Source organism: Sinocyclocheilus rhinocerous, unplaced genomic scaffold (genome assembly GCF_001515625.1).
Source record: "Sinocyclocheilus rhinocerous isolate Xijiao unplaced genomic scaffold, SAMN03320098_v1.1 scaffold892, whole genome shotgun sequence".
NCBI classification, from domain to species: Eukaryota; Metazoa; Chordata; class Actinopteri; order Cypriniformes; family Cyprinidae; genus Sinocyclocheilus; species Sinocyclocheilus rhinocerous.
In genome coordinates this window covers 788,276-807,213 of record NW_015642825.1, presented here as the reverse complement: position 1 = coordinate 807,213, position 18,938 = coordinate 788,276, and the positions used below count along the sequence as shown (strand labels likewise).

The window sequence follows — 18,938 nt, the reverse complement described above, 5'->3', positions numbered from 1 at the left end:
TTAACTGTTTTAAATTCATTTTAAACCTCTTAAATCAATTTTCAAAGTTTTTAAATTCCTTGTTTTATTTTTATTTTATTTTATGTAAAGCACTTTGAATTACCATTGTGTATGAAATGTGCTATATAAATAAACTTGCCTTGCTTCCTTCATAATTCGCGGTTTGAAAAGACTTGGAGGATGCGGCCATCGATCCCGCTACCTCTCGCATGCTAAGCGAGCGCTCTACCATCTGAGCTAATCCCCCTACGCACTTTGCATACTGCACTACATACTTTGCATACTGCACTACGTACTACAGAATTTACAACGCTGTAAATACAGGTTTACTCCACTAAATAAATACTTAAATTAGCTTTTAATTCAAGATTTCCTTACATCAATATTAAAACCGTGTAGACTAGTTTAGACCAGAATATGAATATTTTCAATAGGCAAAGATGGTCAAAACTGTAAAAGACTGGTTAGGCTGGTTAATGTTGCATGGAAGTGTCCAGGAAAGAAATTACCATTCAAATCGTTGACCAGTTAAATCAGTTCATCGGGGGGCTGTTTCATAAAACAAGTTTACCAAAAAAGCCAAGCTTATTTCAGTTAGTCTGACTTATTTTGATAGTGTTTACTTATTGAACGAATCAGCGTTTTGAACGAGTCTGTTGAATAAATGATTCAGTGATTCACTAATTAACACATGGTGCGTTCCAAACGCGATATATCGCCCTCCGAAGGGCACTTACATTTAGGCCTACATTTAGTCATTCAGCAGACACTTTTACCCAAAGCCACTTACAAATAAGGTAAATGGAAGCAATCAAAATCAACAAAAGAGCAATGATATACAAGTGCTATAACAAGTCTCAGTTAGCTCAACGCAGTACACGTAGCAGTTTTTTTTTTAAATAATATAATAAATAAAAAGAAAACAGATAGAATAGAAAAAGAATAGAGCAAGCTAGTGTTAGAGGTCTTTTTTGCTTTTGTTAATTGTATAATAAATGAAAAGAAAACAGATCGAATACAAAAAGATTAGAAAGTAAGTGTTAGTTTTTGTTTTGTTTTTAAGAATTTTTTTTTTTTTTTAGAATGCAAGTCTAAAAGGGACAAGCGTTTTTTTCACTTCGGAGTGAAAACAATGATGGCTGCCATATTGAAGGGTCGTTCCAAACCGAAGTGCTCAAAACTGGCCACTTCAAAGGGCCCTTCGGAATGAAGGATTTCGAAGGGTACAACTGATGGACACTTCGTGCTCCCATGATCCTTTGCGCAGATTCTTTGCATGATGACGGCACCTCCGTGTGGGCACGTGATGATGACGCAGAAGGGCACTTCAAGAAACAGTTGTTTGGTCCCCTACACCCTTCATCCCTTCGAAGCTCTCACTCCGGAGGGAAAACCCTTTGAAGGGATTAGGGCATAGGGATGAGCCCTTCCGAATGGACAGTCAAATGCTTTGTTCCTGAATCAACAGCCGTTTGAACAAATCTGTTGAATCTCAATGACTCACTCATTAACAGTCACTTGCTGTCACCTACTGGCGGTTTTAATTTCACATTTCAACTATTTTTTTTTTCATGTTAAAAATCATTTAAAGGGGTCATATGATGCTTTTTTAATTTATGCATTTGTAACTGCAGGTTAAATGTAAGTCGCTTTGGATAAAAGCATCTGCTAAATGACTAAATGTAATCGAGACGCCGAAGAATCGGATTTCCCCGTTTCCCCTGTGGCTCAGGTAATAATGTTGTGAATAATGTTTTTTGCACAGACTGATCGTTTCGCTTCGTAAGACCTCAATATATCATCAGGAGCCACGGTTAATAATTTTGTGTTAATTTATATGCTTTTTTATTCTCAAAAACAGGCAGCCGCTGACTTGCATTTTATGAATCACCAAGGACCACAGTTTCAGCTAAAAATCTTCATTACTGTTCTACTGAAGAAAAAAATCACCTACATCTTGAATGGCCTGGGGTGAGTAAATTAACAGCATGTTTTAATTTTTGGTGAACTATCCCTTTTTTAACGGCCACCGGTGTCGCTAACAATAATATTGGACCCTTAAGGCCCGTTCACACCAAGGACGATAACTATAAAGATAAAGATAAAGATATAGTTCTAAAAATTAAAGAATAGCAGGAGTCCACACCACAACTATAACGATAAAGACAAAGAGAAACGATATCGAATCACTTTCAAAACGATTTTTTTCCAGCTGATGAACGATAAAAAATTGACAGCCAATCAGAATCCATCCTGCTGTAACGAGCTTGAGAATTTAAAGCGGCAGACGAGTGTGCGCTTAGAATAAACAGACGATATGGTTCGCTGGTGTGGACGCTAATATCGTTATCTTTATAGTTATCGTTCTTGGTGTGAACGGGGCTTTAGACTGATGACGCGTTTCAACGGTTATTAGCATCGTAAATTCTCCAAATTTTTTTTGTATTTTAATTTTTTTAAATGCATTTATAACACTATACTTTGTAATATATTACCCTTGCATCAAATTACAAAAAAAACGAATTAACGCTAATGCGACGGTATTTCTAATACAGCTGTAAATTTGAGATCGTTCTCTCTACACACAGCCGTTATCAGTCTCTCCCTATTTTTTACCTTTTTTGAATGTCATGAAAATTGAGTTTTTCTTTTGCTATTTGGGCAAATGAGAATGCAAAAAATATATTTGTGGTAGTCTCCCAACTATGACGACTAATGCTGCTGAGAAACCCGGAGTTAACCAGAAAAGGCCTTTAAAAAAACACTTCATGCATTCAGCTGCCACAGCTTTCCTTTTATAATGGAAAGGGAGGGGCTATCAGACTTAATTACTGCATTAACCTCATAAAGTCCATACACTAGACTAGTACACTAGTACTAATAGTATAAGTGCATAATATTGTATACTATATCATTTGGGAGTTGGGACACACATTTTGATATTCTTCTAGTTTACCAGTAGTGGTTAATGGAATATAAGTCTGGCACATTCACAGAAAACAGCTTACTTCCAGTGAAAAGGTGAATAATGAACAGAATAAAAAGTGAAAGTGAAGTGTAGCTAAGAAGGGTGTCCCATATTCGGAATTTGTGCTCTGCGTGATTTAGGCTAACCCATCCAAGTTTGCACACACACACACACACACACCTTTGGGTTACAAGTCCAACTCTCTAACCATTAGGCCACGACTAGTCATATATTGTATACATAGGCTTAAAATATGCTTGGCCAAAATTTTACGTTAATGCAAATTTAATGCAAATCTGCAAACACGTGTCCAAGATCATTTTCACTTTCAATTTCTCTCATCTTGGCAATGCGTGACTGACTGCTGCCCTCCAGTGGCAGCTCATAATCTAGCAGCCACAACACTTAAAAGACATGACAATCAAATTCCCTTAAACAAAGCTTAATTTATTAATACATTTTGTTTAGAAATACATTAATACCTTGTTCATGAACCACATTCGTGCATAATCCATAGATGATGCACCACACTGGAATGTCATAGTTTTAGAGTTGTGGATCATGATGATGTGTAAAGACATCAAATGTAATGGCAGCAGTTACACCAGGCATAGCTCAAATTAAACTCTGAATCACTGCGAACAACAAAAAACCTTAAAAGCAATGTTTTACTGCATAGTATGACTTTCAGATCGGTATATATCCAAATTAACAAAGTTGGTCATCGTGAGAATGCTGGCAGTGTTTTGTTAATTCATATTCATTATCAACAAATTTAGTTTTCATTTCACAATGATCAGTATTGTAAACATGAACGTCTACAGTGAACTACTGTGCAGCTTTACAGAGCCTATAACCCATTAATGAGAAAAAGAACCTTAAGGCGGCTTAATATTTAAAAAAATAAAATAATAAAAGAGTCTTCCAAAGTCCATTTCTGTTGAAGCACAGATCCAAATGACCCCATCAGGATAGAACAGGTTAAATGGTGAACTTAATATGAACCTGTGCTGTATTGGAATTGACCTGCGATTGCAATAGTACAGCTCTACTGAATAAGATGAACAGTGCAATTTACCAAAGAGAAACCAAGCCAGTGCTATTTCAGTGACTGCATCTATAGAGAGAGTTATCATGATAAAAGAAAGACTCTGTGTGTCCAACATGGACGATTGCACACCAAACTGCATCATGAAAAGTGCTTATGTACAAGTAACTAACATACAGTATTATTATCCATATGAATTATGAGTTACATTTGGCACATTAACTGGTATGGTCACATTAACTGTTGTTTGTCGAATTTTCACCACCAAAATCCAGTCATTTCTATCGAAATCCATGCACTCTGGAAGTTCAAAGAAATTCCACACAGATTTCGCAATGGATTCTATAGAAAGCTGCTTGGTTTGAAAGTGAGATTTCGCTAATGTGACCATACCTTTACCCTGTGAGATTTATTTGATGTTTCGGTTTAGCAGTTTACCATCCTCATTACTATATGGCACGAAAGCAGCTGATTAAAACAACTTATGGGGTTGTCCCATAATACGTTTTATAAAAACATAAAGTAACCCTGTAACCAAACCAACAGAAGCCAGTGATATCCAGTCCTGATCCGCTTTAAAGGGTGTGATATGCATTAGTGTTAGACCGTAGAAACAGATTTACATCTTATTGACTGCTCCTGCGATGCGAGTGTTTGTTCAGAGCGTTGTCGGTCAGTAGTAAAGCAAGCAGAGAGGCCTCTGTTGGCACAATCTTCACCTGCACCCAGATCCGCACAGGCCATGTAGGCGTCCCATGCATACTCTGTCCTGGCAGATTATAAACGAGGTTTCGTTTAATACACACTATACTGGGCGACCACACAGCCTCTCTGTTAATAACAGGGCTAAATGGCACTTTCTGGAGACTGGGAGAGGTCAGGGCTTGGTGTGTGTGTGTGTGTGTGTGTGTGTGTGTGTGTGTGAGGCAGTCAGGATTTGAGATAGAGAGCTTCAAGCACCTGTCAGCATCTGGACTCTGTCTTAAATCACTGTCTGTCTGTCACCGCTCAGTCCGCGACAGGTGCGAAGAGACCTGCTGCCCAGAACTTTTAGTCATAATGGCTTGTCAATAACTGACACCCCTGAAACAGATAAGACAGCAGTTTAGTTTAGCTTTAGCTGATAAGTAGGGGCCAGCTGTTCAAAAAGCTTAACTGGATCAGAATGATCTGGATTTGGAAATCCCATGTTTTGCTATCCAGGATCAGGTAATCCATCTTATTTTTCTGCTGGTTTTTCAAAGCAAAATTGGATTGGATCACAATGATCCAGATACACACTTTTTCAGATGACCAAATCTGGATTACTAGTGCTCTATGTAGCCCCTACGGTGATGGAAAAAAATATGAGATGGAAAAAAAAATGTCAATGCTTTTTTCTTTGCCTTGCATTCACAGAAGAAAATTTGCATTCGCTCACAAATAACTACTTTTGACTGATTCTTCTCTGATGATTGTGCCAATGTAGTTTACAAACAGTGATTAAAAAAAAAAAAAACACTTTAAATGAAATATAGTATTTTTGTTTGATATTGACAGTTGTTTAGGGATTATTTTATGCCACTAAAATCTCTTCTTTACTTTACTGTAGACTACTGAAAGGCTTAAGAGGTAGGCTAATGTCTACCTGTCTAATGTCTATATAATGTGTGTGTATATTACATATAACAAATGTTGTATTTCTTTTATTAAAATTTTGTTCCTGAAATCCACCCTTCTGCTGGGATCCCAATCTTACTAAAAAGTTTAGAACAACACAAACTGACGATTTGATCCAGATCAAAACCAAGATTGGATTTTGTGATCTAATCCAATTTCAGAATTTTCTTTTGAACAACGCATTTTCAAGACTTGATCCAAGCCAAAATCCAATCAGATTAACTTTTGAACAACTGGCCGTAGAATATGGAGGTCGTGAGAGTGAAGCAGACCTGCGTAGCTGCGTCCACTGCTCATGTTGGTGGGGATGAGACTCCATTTATCGACAGCAGGGTCGTAGTACTCCACAGAGGACAGGTTGCATGAGCCGTCGTCTCCTCCGATCACATACAGTAAACCGTTTATGGCACACACTCCTAGAGACAAACACACTTAACTCAGACCCACAGGCCTTTCCTGCTCTCCCTTATAAACAATGATTTTAAAGGTCTTGAAACACATCCAGTGTTTGGCATTTATAGCAGGAACGCCGGAGAACTTTTTTTAGAGATATAAATTTGTTTTCTTTCGCCCATATAATGCATTCAGGTCACTTTAAGCTGGAAGAGATTTCTAAAAAAAAATTTATAAATAACACACACACACACACACACACACACACATCTAGACTATTTTAAAACTATAATCATTTAAAAATACATATAAATCATGCATTCAGTTTTGACTTGGATATCAACTGTAACTTTACACATGGTATTAAAATAATTTTGTAAAATAAATTTAGCCTCTTTCCTATATCTCACAGCTTTTAGGACCAAATTTTTTATTTTTTTTTATAAATATGAATATGAATGTGCACACACAAACACACTATAAACAAATGAACAATAGGTGTAGCGCAAAAGACCATATGTGACCCTGGAGCACAAAAGCAGTCTTAAGTCGCTGGGGTATATTTGTAGCAATAGCCAAAAATACATTGTATGGGTCAAAATTATTGATTTTTCTTTTATGCCAAAAATCATTAGGATATTAAGTAAAGATCATGTTCCATGAAGATATTTTGTAAATTTCCTACTGTAAATATATTAAAACTTAATTTTTGATTAGTAATATGCATTGCTAAGAACTTCATTTGGACAACTTTAAAGGCGAATTTCTCAAAATTTTGATTTTTTTTTGCGCCTTCAGATTCCAGATTTTCAAATAGTTGTATCTCGGCCAAATATTGTCCTATCCTAACAAACCATACATTGATGGAAAGCTTATTTATATATAAATCTCAGTTTTAAAAAATTGACCCTTATGACTGGTTTTGTGGTTTAGGGTCACAAATGGTCTAAATTTGAGAAAAAAATTAAAAATAAAATAAATAAAAAGTCCATTCTGCTAGCACCTACTGATCAACCACTGCAGCATTAAAATTGTATAATGTTTTTCATTACAAAAGTGAAAGTTTATGCATGTAAAATTAATATATTTAGTTTGAAAACATTCTAGAGTAATATTTATGTTTTTGGTGTTATTTTGTTAGAAAATGAATATGTAGGTTTCATAAATTTAGATTGTTTTAAGCATTCATGAGAATGTAAGGAATTTAATTAAATAAACCATTGATTTTATACTGCTAATTCTAAGATAAGTTCATATCTGTGTATAAAATACAATATATACAATACACAATATATAAAATGTAAAACCCTCATGAATATTTATAAAAAAAAAAAATTCTTGCATCACACTGCTTTTGCTATGGTTCATTTGTAGTTTTAAATTTTTTAAAAATCAAAATTTTTTAATTAATAAAAAAAAAGTAGCATACAAAACTTTGAAATGTTTCACATTCACTTTTTAATGTTTAACGGTTTTAAGCTTCTGTTTCCCAGGGTCAAAACTGACTCAGAATAGTCTGCCGTTTTTTATGCATTATGAAATTAGATTACAGTATAAAATCTTGCTTTCAATTATTTGTGCCTCTAAAATGTTCAACTGTCTCTCCTCCGGTTACTCACCTGCGTTCCTTCGGCACATGTTCATGTCACACACCTGTCTCCAGGCATTAGTGGCAGGATCATAGACCTCCACACTCTTCCTCACCAGAGGACCATCATGTCCTCCTGCAGCATACAGCTGTCCACTGAGCACTCCGACACCTGTACAAACACACAATCCATGGAGACCTCAACTGTAAGACTCAACAGAAATGAGCCCAAAGTATATTCAAGTCATGTCCAAAAAGGAACAAACCAGCTCCACTGCGTCTAGTGCTCATGTCCGCCACATAGCACCACTTATTACTGACTGGGTTATACTCCTCTACAGTACTCAAACACTGCCGGGACGCTCCGTCATAACCTCCAACAGCATAAAGCTTTCCTGTACAGGCATCAGACACGCTATGTGAAATCACTACACAATCTACATGAATCATCACAGCTGCAGTTTAAATGTGTTACAACAACAGCCAAAAGGTAAAATGTTGTGAAATGTTCTTTGCAAATTCACTAAATGCCACCTAAAGCATTTTATTATTGCATGTCTAATTTCATTAACATGTTTGCACTTGAATCTCAATATAGTGAGCAGAGTGATCAACACGCATTAACTCAAAATGCTCACCGTCGACCACGCCCACCCCAACACTGCTGCGCCTGGTGTTCATGGGAGCCACAAGCATCCACTCATTAGCCTTGGGGTTGTACGCCTCCACTGACAACAGACCTACAGAGACAGACATTCATCAGCCATTCAAAACATGCATCAAACAGGGCTAATGATGAGGCTGCTTGTGCTAAAACCAGGCAGAGTCATCTGTAAACATATAAAAAATCATACACTACACTACTGTTCAAGAGTTTGGGGCTGGTGCGATTTATTTTATTTTATTTATTTATATATATTTTTTTAATGTTTTTGAAAGAAGTCTCTTGTTCACCAAGACTGAATACAAATATTACAGATTACAAATATTCAGAAATTCAATTTCTATTTTTCACACTTTTCTATTTTCATATATTTAAAGTGTAACGTATTGCTGTGATCAAAGCTGAATTTTCAGCATCATTACTCCAGTCTTCAGTGTCACATGATCCTTCAGAAATCATTCTAACATGCTGATTTGCTGCTCAAGAAATATTTCAGATTATTATCAATGATGAAAACAGTTGAGATGCTTGATATTTTTGTGTAAAAAGTGATACTTTTGCCAGGAGTCTTTGATGAATAGAAAGTTCAAAAGAACAGCATTTATTCAAAACAGAAAACTTTAGTGACATTATAAATATTAGGGGTGACCCCGAATAGTCGAAGATTCGATGCTTCGATAGGAGGAGCCTGATTCGACTACCAATCTCACAGTCGAATATTCGCAGAGGTGTTATGATCATGCCATTTTGGCTATATGGGGGTGCTCAGTGTCTACATAGAACTACTGGTTTTCTCCCAAAGTTAATATACAGCCTATTGAGATAATGCTGTAAATAAGAATCTGAAAAGAAAGAAGCTTTAAATAAATATTTTAACGTGCGTGAATAAATCCAACCACCCCTATAGATTTAAGTTTCACTTTCCATAATCCGTGTCCGACAGAGGAGCATCTTGGCGGCAGGGATTTAAAACTTAAACAAGACTCAAATTGACATAGGCAGAGTGAAAGACTGGATTTTTTTCGATCAGGTAGGGTACAAGTGATTTCAAAACATTTCAGCATTTATATATATATATATATCGTGTATATATTATTTATCTCGTATAAGATGCATTTGGTTGAGATGCGCTGCAGTAAAGCGCTTCTCATTGTAGTTCTACGGTGATTATCTCTTCAGCGCGCAGCGCGAGCAGGACAAACAGCAATGCAGAATATTAATAACTATGACTGGGATTGTCATATACATAACATTATAATGAGAACACTATTATAAAAAAACGCTGTGAATTTTTAGAGTTTAGTTGCTGTGTTTCTGCACGTTGTTATGTGAAGAACGCGTCCACAAAAGGAGTTAATTCAGAGCAGACACGTTCATGCATTCGGGGCATTTTGTGCAGATAGCCTATAAGTCGTAATATTAACGTTATGTTGTATAAATAACGAAGCGTATTCTATATGAGATAAATGATTAGTTAAATCCCATTGATTAAAAACCTGCTATCAAATACTTCATTCTACTGGTCATCTTCAGCGCGCGCAGCTCAAAACAAAAATGCAGAATATTAATAACTACTGTCATATAGGCCTACATAACGTTATAATGAGAGCATTATTAGAAAAAATATTGTGCATTCTTAGGGGTTCGCTGATTTTTAATGTTAACTACTGTTACGATTCGTTATGTTTGTATATTAATTTGTTTGTGTTTCCCACTAGATCTTGATTGGTCTCCCTTTCTGTCACTCATTATGGGTTCCGCTGTCTCCGTTGACGCCTCCCCGCCGGAAGTATAAAAGGCGATGTCGCATCTGTTTTCAAGAGGGCTGGGCTGGGCTGTTTTTGTGCGCCTCTTTGAAATGTTTGTAGCCTGAAGTATGCTTGCTTTGTTACCCTCTATGTTGTTTATTTGTCTTATTCTTTGTTTTACCCCTTGTATTTAGTTTTGTTGTTCGATTTGAGCGTGGAGTGTGTCCGTGCTCTTTGCTCACCTGTTGAGAAGAGAGCAGGATAAGATGTCACGTGACATACATCGCGCTTCACGTAGTTTATTTTAACGTATTAGTTTAGGAGTGTTGCCACCCGCTGTAAGTTTTGGTTTGAGTAGTTAAGAGTAGTTAAGTTAGGGCGTGCGAGTAGCGAGTTTTGATTTTTATTTTGATTATTCTAGGTTAGATTTAAATTCTTTAGTTAGAAGAATTTTGTTTTAATTTGTTTCTTTGATTTGGCAACACTGGTGCTCTCTTCATTACTTCATTTGGTGAGTTTGTAAATCTCCAAGTCTTTTTCTTTTTGTTCATTGTTAATTGTAAATATATATATACTTTTTTTCCTTTTGGACAAATTTAAAGCCTATTTCTTGGTGTATTGGTTGGGGTTGAAATGAATAAATGTCTTTTTCTCTGTTTGAACTTGTAGTGTTCTCCTCTTCACGACTTGCCCACCGTTTGATATGCATTATTAAAATATATACCAAATTTTATTATAGAGTTTTATGAATGTTACATTCCTTTAATGTCCCTAGACAAATCAAATAAGTTTTGGGTCGTAACACTACCTTTTAATCAAAACATTATTTTTGTATCTGCGAGGCATCCTTTACACATTTTCCCTGTGTGTTAACGTCAGTAATTATGGCTGTTGAATGTCTGACTTGACTCTTGTTAATGTATTTTGCCCCCCGCCCCCAAACATATGATTCGACTATCAGTCGACTATCGGCAAGATTCGAAAATTCCGATTCGACTATGAAAATCCTTAGTCGGGGACAACCCTAATAAATATCTTTACTGTCACCAGAGTTGAGTAGATTACTTACAAATTGCAGTCTGTTACTAATTATAGATTACATGATGAAAACTGTAATTAGTAATGTATTCTAAGTTACTCATTTTAGGGAATGTAATCGGACTACTTCTAGATTACTTTTTTTTTTTTGTCAAACTTGTTTTAAAACTTACCATTAACCATAGCATATTGATATTAAAAAGCAAAGAGAAAGAAAATATATGCAGCTTTTTGATATCAACATCATAAAATGCATTAAACAATACATTACACCAGGGTTTCCCAAACTGGACTTAATATAAGAATGAACAGTTACTGAAGGTCACTGGGTATGATGACAACAGTGTTTCACAGTGTTTAACAGCTTGCATAATTATTTGTTTCATACATGGTCTAATTGCTTGAGAGATGCTTTTTTTCACCCGAATTCAGAACCATGGTTTGCTAATTTATTTACGCAACATTTGTGAAAGCTAAATGGTATGATACAGTGGGATTTTTAGAAAGGAAAATTAAAAGAGAAAAATATATAATTCGGGAGAATCAAAAGTTATTAATATTTTACTAATCATGTAATTTTGTAATCAATAAAAACTTAACTGTAATCTGATTATGAGCATTTTAAAATGTAATGTAATCTAATTACAAGTACTTCATTTTTGGAATCTGATTACATAATCCAGATTACATGTAATCCGTTACTACCCAGCACTGTCTGTCACTTTTGATTAATGCACCTTTGCTGAAGAAAAGTATTAATTTCTTTCAAAATAAATCTTACTGATCCCAAACTTTACTGTATGAATGCATCCTGACAGACATTCATTTCTCAAAGGTTTACCTGTACTCCCGTCAAAGCCCCCGACAGCATACAGCAGGTCCCCCAGTACAGCTGCTCCTAAAGTGCTACGGCGCTCTTGCATGCTGGGAACAGAGCTCCACTGGTCCTTCAGCCCATCATACACATCCACCGTCCGCACACGCAGGGAGCCGTTAAATCCCCCCACCGCATACACCTTACCGGCCATGTACACCACACCTACATGACACGCACAGAGAGGGTAAGACCAAGAGAAAAACACACATCTAGAGATGAGGGACAGAACAGAGAACAACCTGCTCGACAGCGTCTGGAGGGTAAGTCGGCCACCTGGTACCAGCGGTCCTCTTGAAAATCATAGCACTCCACGCTGCGGATGGCTTTAGGTGCCTGACCCCCTACAACCATCATCACCTGTCAGATTCACAACAAAAATCAATCCTTCCGAAAGCCAATAGAGTCAATAAATTCATCCAGGTCTTCAGACTGCGACTAAGATGGTAGAAAATGCAGTCATAGTTTATAAGGTAGTCAGTTTATTGATAACACATTGCTCATTTTTGAAGTGGACGCTTGCGTGTCAGGCTTCAACACACTGAATTCAACACGTTGACTTCTGTGAGGAAACAGCTGATCACTTTAATAGCCTGATTGTTAATATTGAAAGATTTAAAGGGATAGTTCACCCAAAAATGAAAATTTTGTCATTAATTACTCACCCTCATGTCGTTCCAAACCCGTCAGACCTTCGTTCATCTTCGGAACACAAATTAAGATATTTTTGATGGAATCTGAGAGCTTTCTGACCCTGCATAGACAGCAGTGCGACTGTAATGTTCTCCCCCGAGTATCGTCTTCCGCCATTTTGGAGAGTATCCAAATCAACCAATCAACCCCCAACCCCCATCTGTTTTGATTTCAGCAAATCAGTTCAAGCGAACGCAGACAATGTGATTAATATTCTTTAACCCAGCAGCTCATCAGATCTTAGTGCATTTTATATTGTTATTAGTAGCAGTAGAATTAGTAGTAGTAGTATTATATTTTTAGTATTATTGTTAAGTTTTTTTACAGAAACACTAAATGACCAACAATGTCTCAAGCACCACCACCAGTCCTAAGTTCTGTTAAAATGACAAATATGCATTCATACATTTTCATTCATACGAGGTTACCAAGTTTTAGTTCTAATTACTTAAGTTCTATCATAAAAATGCATGATTGTCAATCAATTAAAAGCTACTTTCAGATCATATCACACATGAATGTATCTTGAATGAAGATAAGCTGATTTAGTGGAATCATATACATACACATAAATATATATATATTTTTATAGTAAACTAAAAAATGTACTAGCCAATGGCGATTTTATTGCCACGGTGTGCATAGAGGGTTGTATGCAGTATTTAACAGTACAACCTCAAGCTTGCATGTGAGTTGGCAGTTTGAATCAGACGTACAGTAGTGAATCATTCAGAAAACTAGTGATAATAAAGAACTAGTAAGTACATCCAAACGTGACTGGTACTGTAAGTTTGAAGCGATTATATTAATACCTTCGGCAAACTGACTGGTGTGCGTGGTCTGGTTCTGTCAGTCTTTATAAGGTGCCGCTGGTCTGCAGGTAAAAGGTGGTACTTCATCGCCTCAATGAGAAAGTCCTTACAAGTGTTGTTGTTTTTTATTAAGGGGTCCTCCTCTACAATCTGTGCAAATACACATTTAAATCTTAAAAATAATGCTTGAATAAAACCACAAATGCAATCACAACAAATACAGAGAGCTCGCTAGGGATGTAACGACTCACTCAACTCACAATGCGATGCGATTCATGATACTGAGTTTACGATACAATTTTCTGAAAATTTTTTTTTACAAAATTATATTTAAGACAAATTATATATGAAAAGGTGTCCTTTTATTATTTCTCAGACAAAATGCTGCACATTTTTTTGTGAAACTGACTGTCAAATAACAAAACTAAACAAATCCCAAATCAAATAAATAAATAATACAAATAAAAGAAATCTCTTTATGTAAACAAACGCTTTGTCTGTGCTCTTTTCATTTAAAATTAGAGGCAACCACTGCATTTTAATCACAATCCAAATAAAGATACTGCATACTTGCAGCACAAGCTGTTTTTGATTTAAATTACATTGTATTATTTCGAAATTTGAAGCAACAGAATGGTCTAGATTTAGCTTTATGAATTATATACATTATATACAGTGGTGTGAAAAAGTGTTGGCCCCCTTCCTGATTTCTTATTTTTTTGCATGTTTGTCACACTTTAATGTTTCAGATCATCAATCGTGACCTCAAGCTGAAGCGAACTTGGGTTCTGCAGCAGTACAATGATCCAAAACACACCAGCAAGTCCACCTCTGAATGGCTGAAGAAAAACAAAATGAAGACTTTGGAGTGGCCTAGTCAAAGTCCTGAGCTGAATCCTATTGAGATGCTGTGGCTTGACCTTAAAAAGGCGGTTCATGCTTGAAAACCCTCCAATGTGGCTGAATTACAACAATTCTGCATAGATGAGTGGACCAAAATTCCTCCACAGCGCTGTAACAGACTCATTGCAAGTTATCGCAAATGCTTGATTGCAGTTGTTGCTGCTAAGGGTGGCCCAACTAGTTATTAGGTTTAGGGGGCAAACACTTTTTCACACAGGGCCATGTAGTTTTGGATTTTGTTTTCCCTTAATAATAAAAACCGTCATTTAAAAACTGAATGTTGTGTTTACTTGTGTTATCTTTGACTAATATTTAAATTTGTTTGATGATCTGAAACATTAAAGTGTGACAAACATGCAAAAAAAAAAAGAAATCAGGAAATCAGGCCAACACTTTTTCACACCACTGCACTTTAGCTTTATGAATTATATAGCTTTATGAATTATATAGCTTTATGAATTTTATACTAACAAAACAAAAACAGCAGACGGGCTGCATGAGAACGCAGATTCACTCTCTGACAGCAGGTGGCGTTTATGGAACAGCAGCGATATAGTGTTTTCTTGGTTACCGCTGTAAACAAAGCAGCTCCGCTTATAAACACTGCTTTAATATGCATTATGCAGAGGCAAGATGAAAAGAAAATACCATCTAAACTTTTCTGAAGACAGTCAGTTCCCCTCAGAGATACATTCATATAAACCCTCACTCCCAAATGTATCGCGATTCGTTTAACATTTCAACTGACTTGAATCGTCACATATCTTTAACAATTTTCCAACCGGCTCGGGGTGCATCGTTACAGCCCTTGAACTTGTTATTAGGGATGTAACGATTCACTCGAGTCACGATTCGCTTCGATTCATGATTTTGATTTCACGATTCAATTCGATTCACTTATTTTTTTTTTACAAAATGAGATTTAAGAAAAAAATTTCTAAACGTTTCTTTGAAATATAACACTATAATAATATAGCACTTGCATATTATTGCTCTTTTGTTGATTTTGATTGTTTCTATTGTACTCATTTGTAAGTCACTTTGGATAAAAGCGTCTGCTAAATAACAACATTTCAATATAATGTAAATGTAAATAACAAAACTAAATTGAAATTTTAAAACAAGCCCCAAATCAAATAAATAACACAAATAAAATAAATGTCTTCATATAAACAAAATAAGGCTTTGTCTGTGCTCTTTCCATTTAAAATTAGAGGCAGGCAACCACTGCATTTTAATCATGATCCAAACAAAGATGCTGCATACATGCAACATGAGCCGTTTTTAATCCAAATTAGATTGTATAATTTCGAAAACTGAAGCAAAAACAGAATGATTTGTTTTGTGAAACTATACATAAAAAATATCTGCATGAAACAGAAACAGCTGACGAGCTGAACGAGACGCAGATTCACTCTCTGCCAGCAGGTGGCGCTTAAAGCGTTTCCTTGGTTTCCGCTGTAAACAAAGCAGCGCTGCACTTATGGCAAGATGAAAAGACAAAATACCATCTAAGCTTTTCTATAGACAGTAAGTTCCCCTCAGACATACATTCATATAAACTCCTACCCCTAATTTAATCGCGATTTGTTTAGCATCTCAACCGATTTGAATTGTCACATATTTTAATCGTTTTTCAACTGGCTCGCGGTTAATCGTTACATCCCTACTTGTTATGAAACTGAGCCCAGTCTTACCTGAACCAGGTAATCTCTGGATAGCAGGGGCAGTCGAACATGTTCCATGAGCTTAGGCATGTGCTCCAGACGGGCCTCTTTATCGTGCTTTATCCAGGTGATCATGGCCTCAAACACCTGGGGGTGTAACAGACGAGAACAAAGTCTGTTGTTTGTTTCTCTGCATATTGTATGAATAAAGCGCAGCCACAGGAGAAATGGCCGCCATCCTCCAATGCCTGTGTCGCTGCTCAGATGACACTGAAGCATCTGACAGATGACAGCTGCCATCAAGTGGGTGTGTGAGTGCAGACTGGAGACACAAGTTACTCGTAAGCAGAGAGCAGCTAATGCAGGGTGACTGACAGATGGCTCGTCGTCTCCTTCAGCATCACACCAGCATGTACATGTAAAAACCAACCATCAACCGTCTGCTGTCTACAAATCACAGAAGGCTGAGCTAAAAACAGGCTCTGTGATGTGGTGGATGAGGGAGAAACCGAGAAGCACAATAGAATAGACACAACTGGGACAATAAACTTGGTAGTGTTACCTTCTCTTCGGTGGACACGGTGAGTTTGTCACTGGAGATCAGACTGCACACCTGCTGCAAGGAGAGGGCCATGAACTCCTCACCCACCATGACGTCTGTAAAGTGCTGCTCTGCTTGAAACAAGTGAACTTGCTCAAAAAAATGTTTCTTGGCCTAAAAATACATATTGGTGGGTTGCTTAATCGACTAGCTGTTTCCCATCCCACAATGACTCAAGCAAGAAGAGAGCTCACCAGCATAAGCGTGGGCCTGGCTGAGCAGTCCTGTGCAGGCGTGAAGGTCAGCAAACGCTCGGATGCCCAGGCAGTTGGTGGGATGAAGCTGCGTCTGCAGGAAGTCACAGCAAACCTGTCGAACATCCATCAACTGCAGCAGGCTGGCAGCTGGGAGCAACACCTGGACACAGCAGGAGTAATACAAAGAGATGAAAACACATCACACACACACACACACACACACACACTATACATGAGGTGACCAGGCAGGCAGCCTGCAGACCGGATTCATGATGACTAACCAGTATAGGTTATGTAATGATGACTAGTTTTTTATTTTTTTTATTAATATAGCAAAAGAATTGTGCATTATCTGAAACAATATAATACATATACATACACTACCATGCAAAAAGATCTTTTAATGTTTTTGAAAGAAGTCTCTTATGCTCACCAAGAATGATTTTTTTAAAATTAAAAATACAGTAAAAACAGTCATATTGTGAAATATTACAATTTAAATTAACTGTTTTCTATTTTAATATATTTACATTTTATTTCTAATATTTTATATATTATTTTTAATATACAGTGGTTATAGAAAATAATCACACTTTGTTGCTTTGCAGCCTCAAATGAAGACGGACACAGTTTTTGTTTTATTAAGCTGTATATTGCAAAGTCTAGATGTGCAAAGTTAGTAGCGACAAATCCCAACAGACTAAAGGCTGTAATTAAAGCAAAAGGTGGCTCAACAAAATACTGACACAAGGGGGTGATCCTTTTTCCAACTCAGTGATTCTGGTTTTAAAAAATCTGATTCTGATTTTTTTTTTTTTTTACATGTTGGTGTTATATCTTTCACTTGGATGTTATAAGTTGCACTGAGTAAATACAGCTGCATAAAACAAAAACTGTGTCCGTCTTCATTTTAGGCTGCAAAACAACAAAATGTGATTATTTTAAAGGGGGCTGATTCTTTTCTATACCCATTGTATAAATTGATTGCTGTGATCAAAGCTGAATTTTCAGCATCATTACTCCAGTCTTCAGTGTCACATGTAGGGTTGCAAAGGGTTGGACAATTTCCGGTAAGTTTCCGGAAACTTTCCAAAAATCCAAAAAAGATTACAAAAAATCCTGGAATTTTTCCGAAATTTACTGGAAAATTTCCACCTTTTTGCAACCCTGAAATCATTCTAATATGCTGATTTGCGGCTCAAAAAACATTTCTGATTATTATCAGTGTTGAAAACAGCTGTGCTGCTTAACATTTCTGTGGAAATCATGACACATTTTTTAAGGATTCTTAGATTATAGGTTCAAAAGATCAGCATTTATTTGAAATAGAAATCTTTTGTAACATAAATTTCCATACTGTCACTTGATCAATTTAATGCATTCTTGCGGAATAAAAATAAAAATTTCTCAAGACTTTGTAAAAGAGCATAATAGGACCCCTTTAAAAAAATAATAAAATCTTACTGATCTAAACTTTTGACAGTAGTGTACATACTAATTAGAGACACTACTGCCTATAATTTTTAATCTGTTATCATTAATGATTCAGTAAGTAAACTGAAATTAATTAAATATTATTATTGTTCATTTTAAATAAAAAAGTATTCTAATAGAGGCTGAATTATAAATAGATCATCGTAAAAGCTATAGTCTCCACCTCTACTTGTATACTAAATTAATATTTATTAAAATGGTGAATTAGGAAAATAAATTAATTTAACCCAGCATCAGCTACTTAGCATACAAGTACAGGCCAGAAAACAGCATCTGCACATTGTAACTCAATGACAACTTTCTTCCTAGAAAATGAATGAAAATGGCCTATAGGGAAATATAAGGTGAATCATTGCACTGAATGACATTGTTAAATTCCCCATGGATCAACTAAGCCATAAACTAGGGCTGGACAATAATTCAATATCAATATGTATCGCGATATAATTTTTTTCAATAACGGTGGTATGATTTTTAAATACAATTCCGATATTTCGATATACATTACCAGTTTCCCATACATTGATTTATTTGTGCCGTTTGACTTCGTTGAATAAACATGAGCACTGCACGTTTCAAAATCAAAACACG

General features: G+C 36.2%; 1 protein-coding gene and 1 non-coding gene across 4 annotated transcripts in view; both read right to left on the bottom strand.

Moving 5' to 3' along the window:
* Positions 1-174: 174 nt before the first annotated feature.
* Positions 175-247, bottom strand: trnaa-agc (transfer RNA alanine (anticodon AGC)). The gene has a single exon. It is a non-coding gene; the product is annotated as a tRNA-Ala (tRNA).
* Positions 248-3,399: 3,152 nt separating this feature from the next.
* The window catches only part of LOC107756704 (kelch-like protein 3), a 19,829-nt gene continuing 4,290 nt past the window's right edge, over positions 3,400-18,938 (bottom strand). The window contains exons 5-16 of one of the 3 annotated variants that reach the window (XR_001641852.1): positions 16,851-17,013; positions 16,618-16,727; positions 16,086-16,202; positions 13,486-13,635; positions 12,223-12,340; positions 11,948-12,145; positions 8,295-8,396; positions 7,923-8,051; positions 7,688-7,828; positions 5,948-6,091; positions 4,977-5,099; positions 3,400-4,785 (exon numbers count right to left, since the gene is read on the bottom strand). Coding sequence is in view for 2 of the 3 variants with exons in the window: in XM_016573916.1 (XP_016429402.1) it covers positions 5,071-5,099; positions 5,948-6,091; positions 7,688-7,828; positions 7,923-8,051; positions 8,295-8,396; positions 11,948-12,145; positions 12,223-12,340; positions 13,486-13,635; positions 16,086-16,202; positions 16,618-16,727; positions 16,851-17,013 (1,401 nt within the window). In the remaining variant the exon portion in view is untranslated. Of the gene's footprint in view, positions 5,100-5,947; positions 6,092-7,687; positions 7,829-7,922; positions 8,052-8,294; positions 8,397-11,947; positions 12,146-12,222; positions 12,341-13,485; positions 13,636-16,085; positions 16,203-16,617; positions 16,728-16,850; positions 17,014-18,938 lie in introns of all 3 variants that reach the window. The other 2 variants (XM_016573916.1, XM_016573917.1) reach the window with 2 other exon arrangements.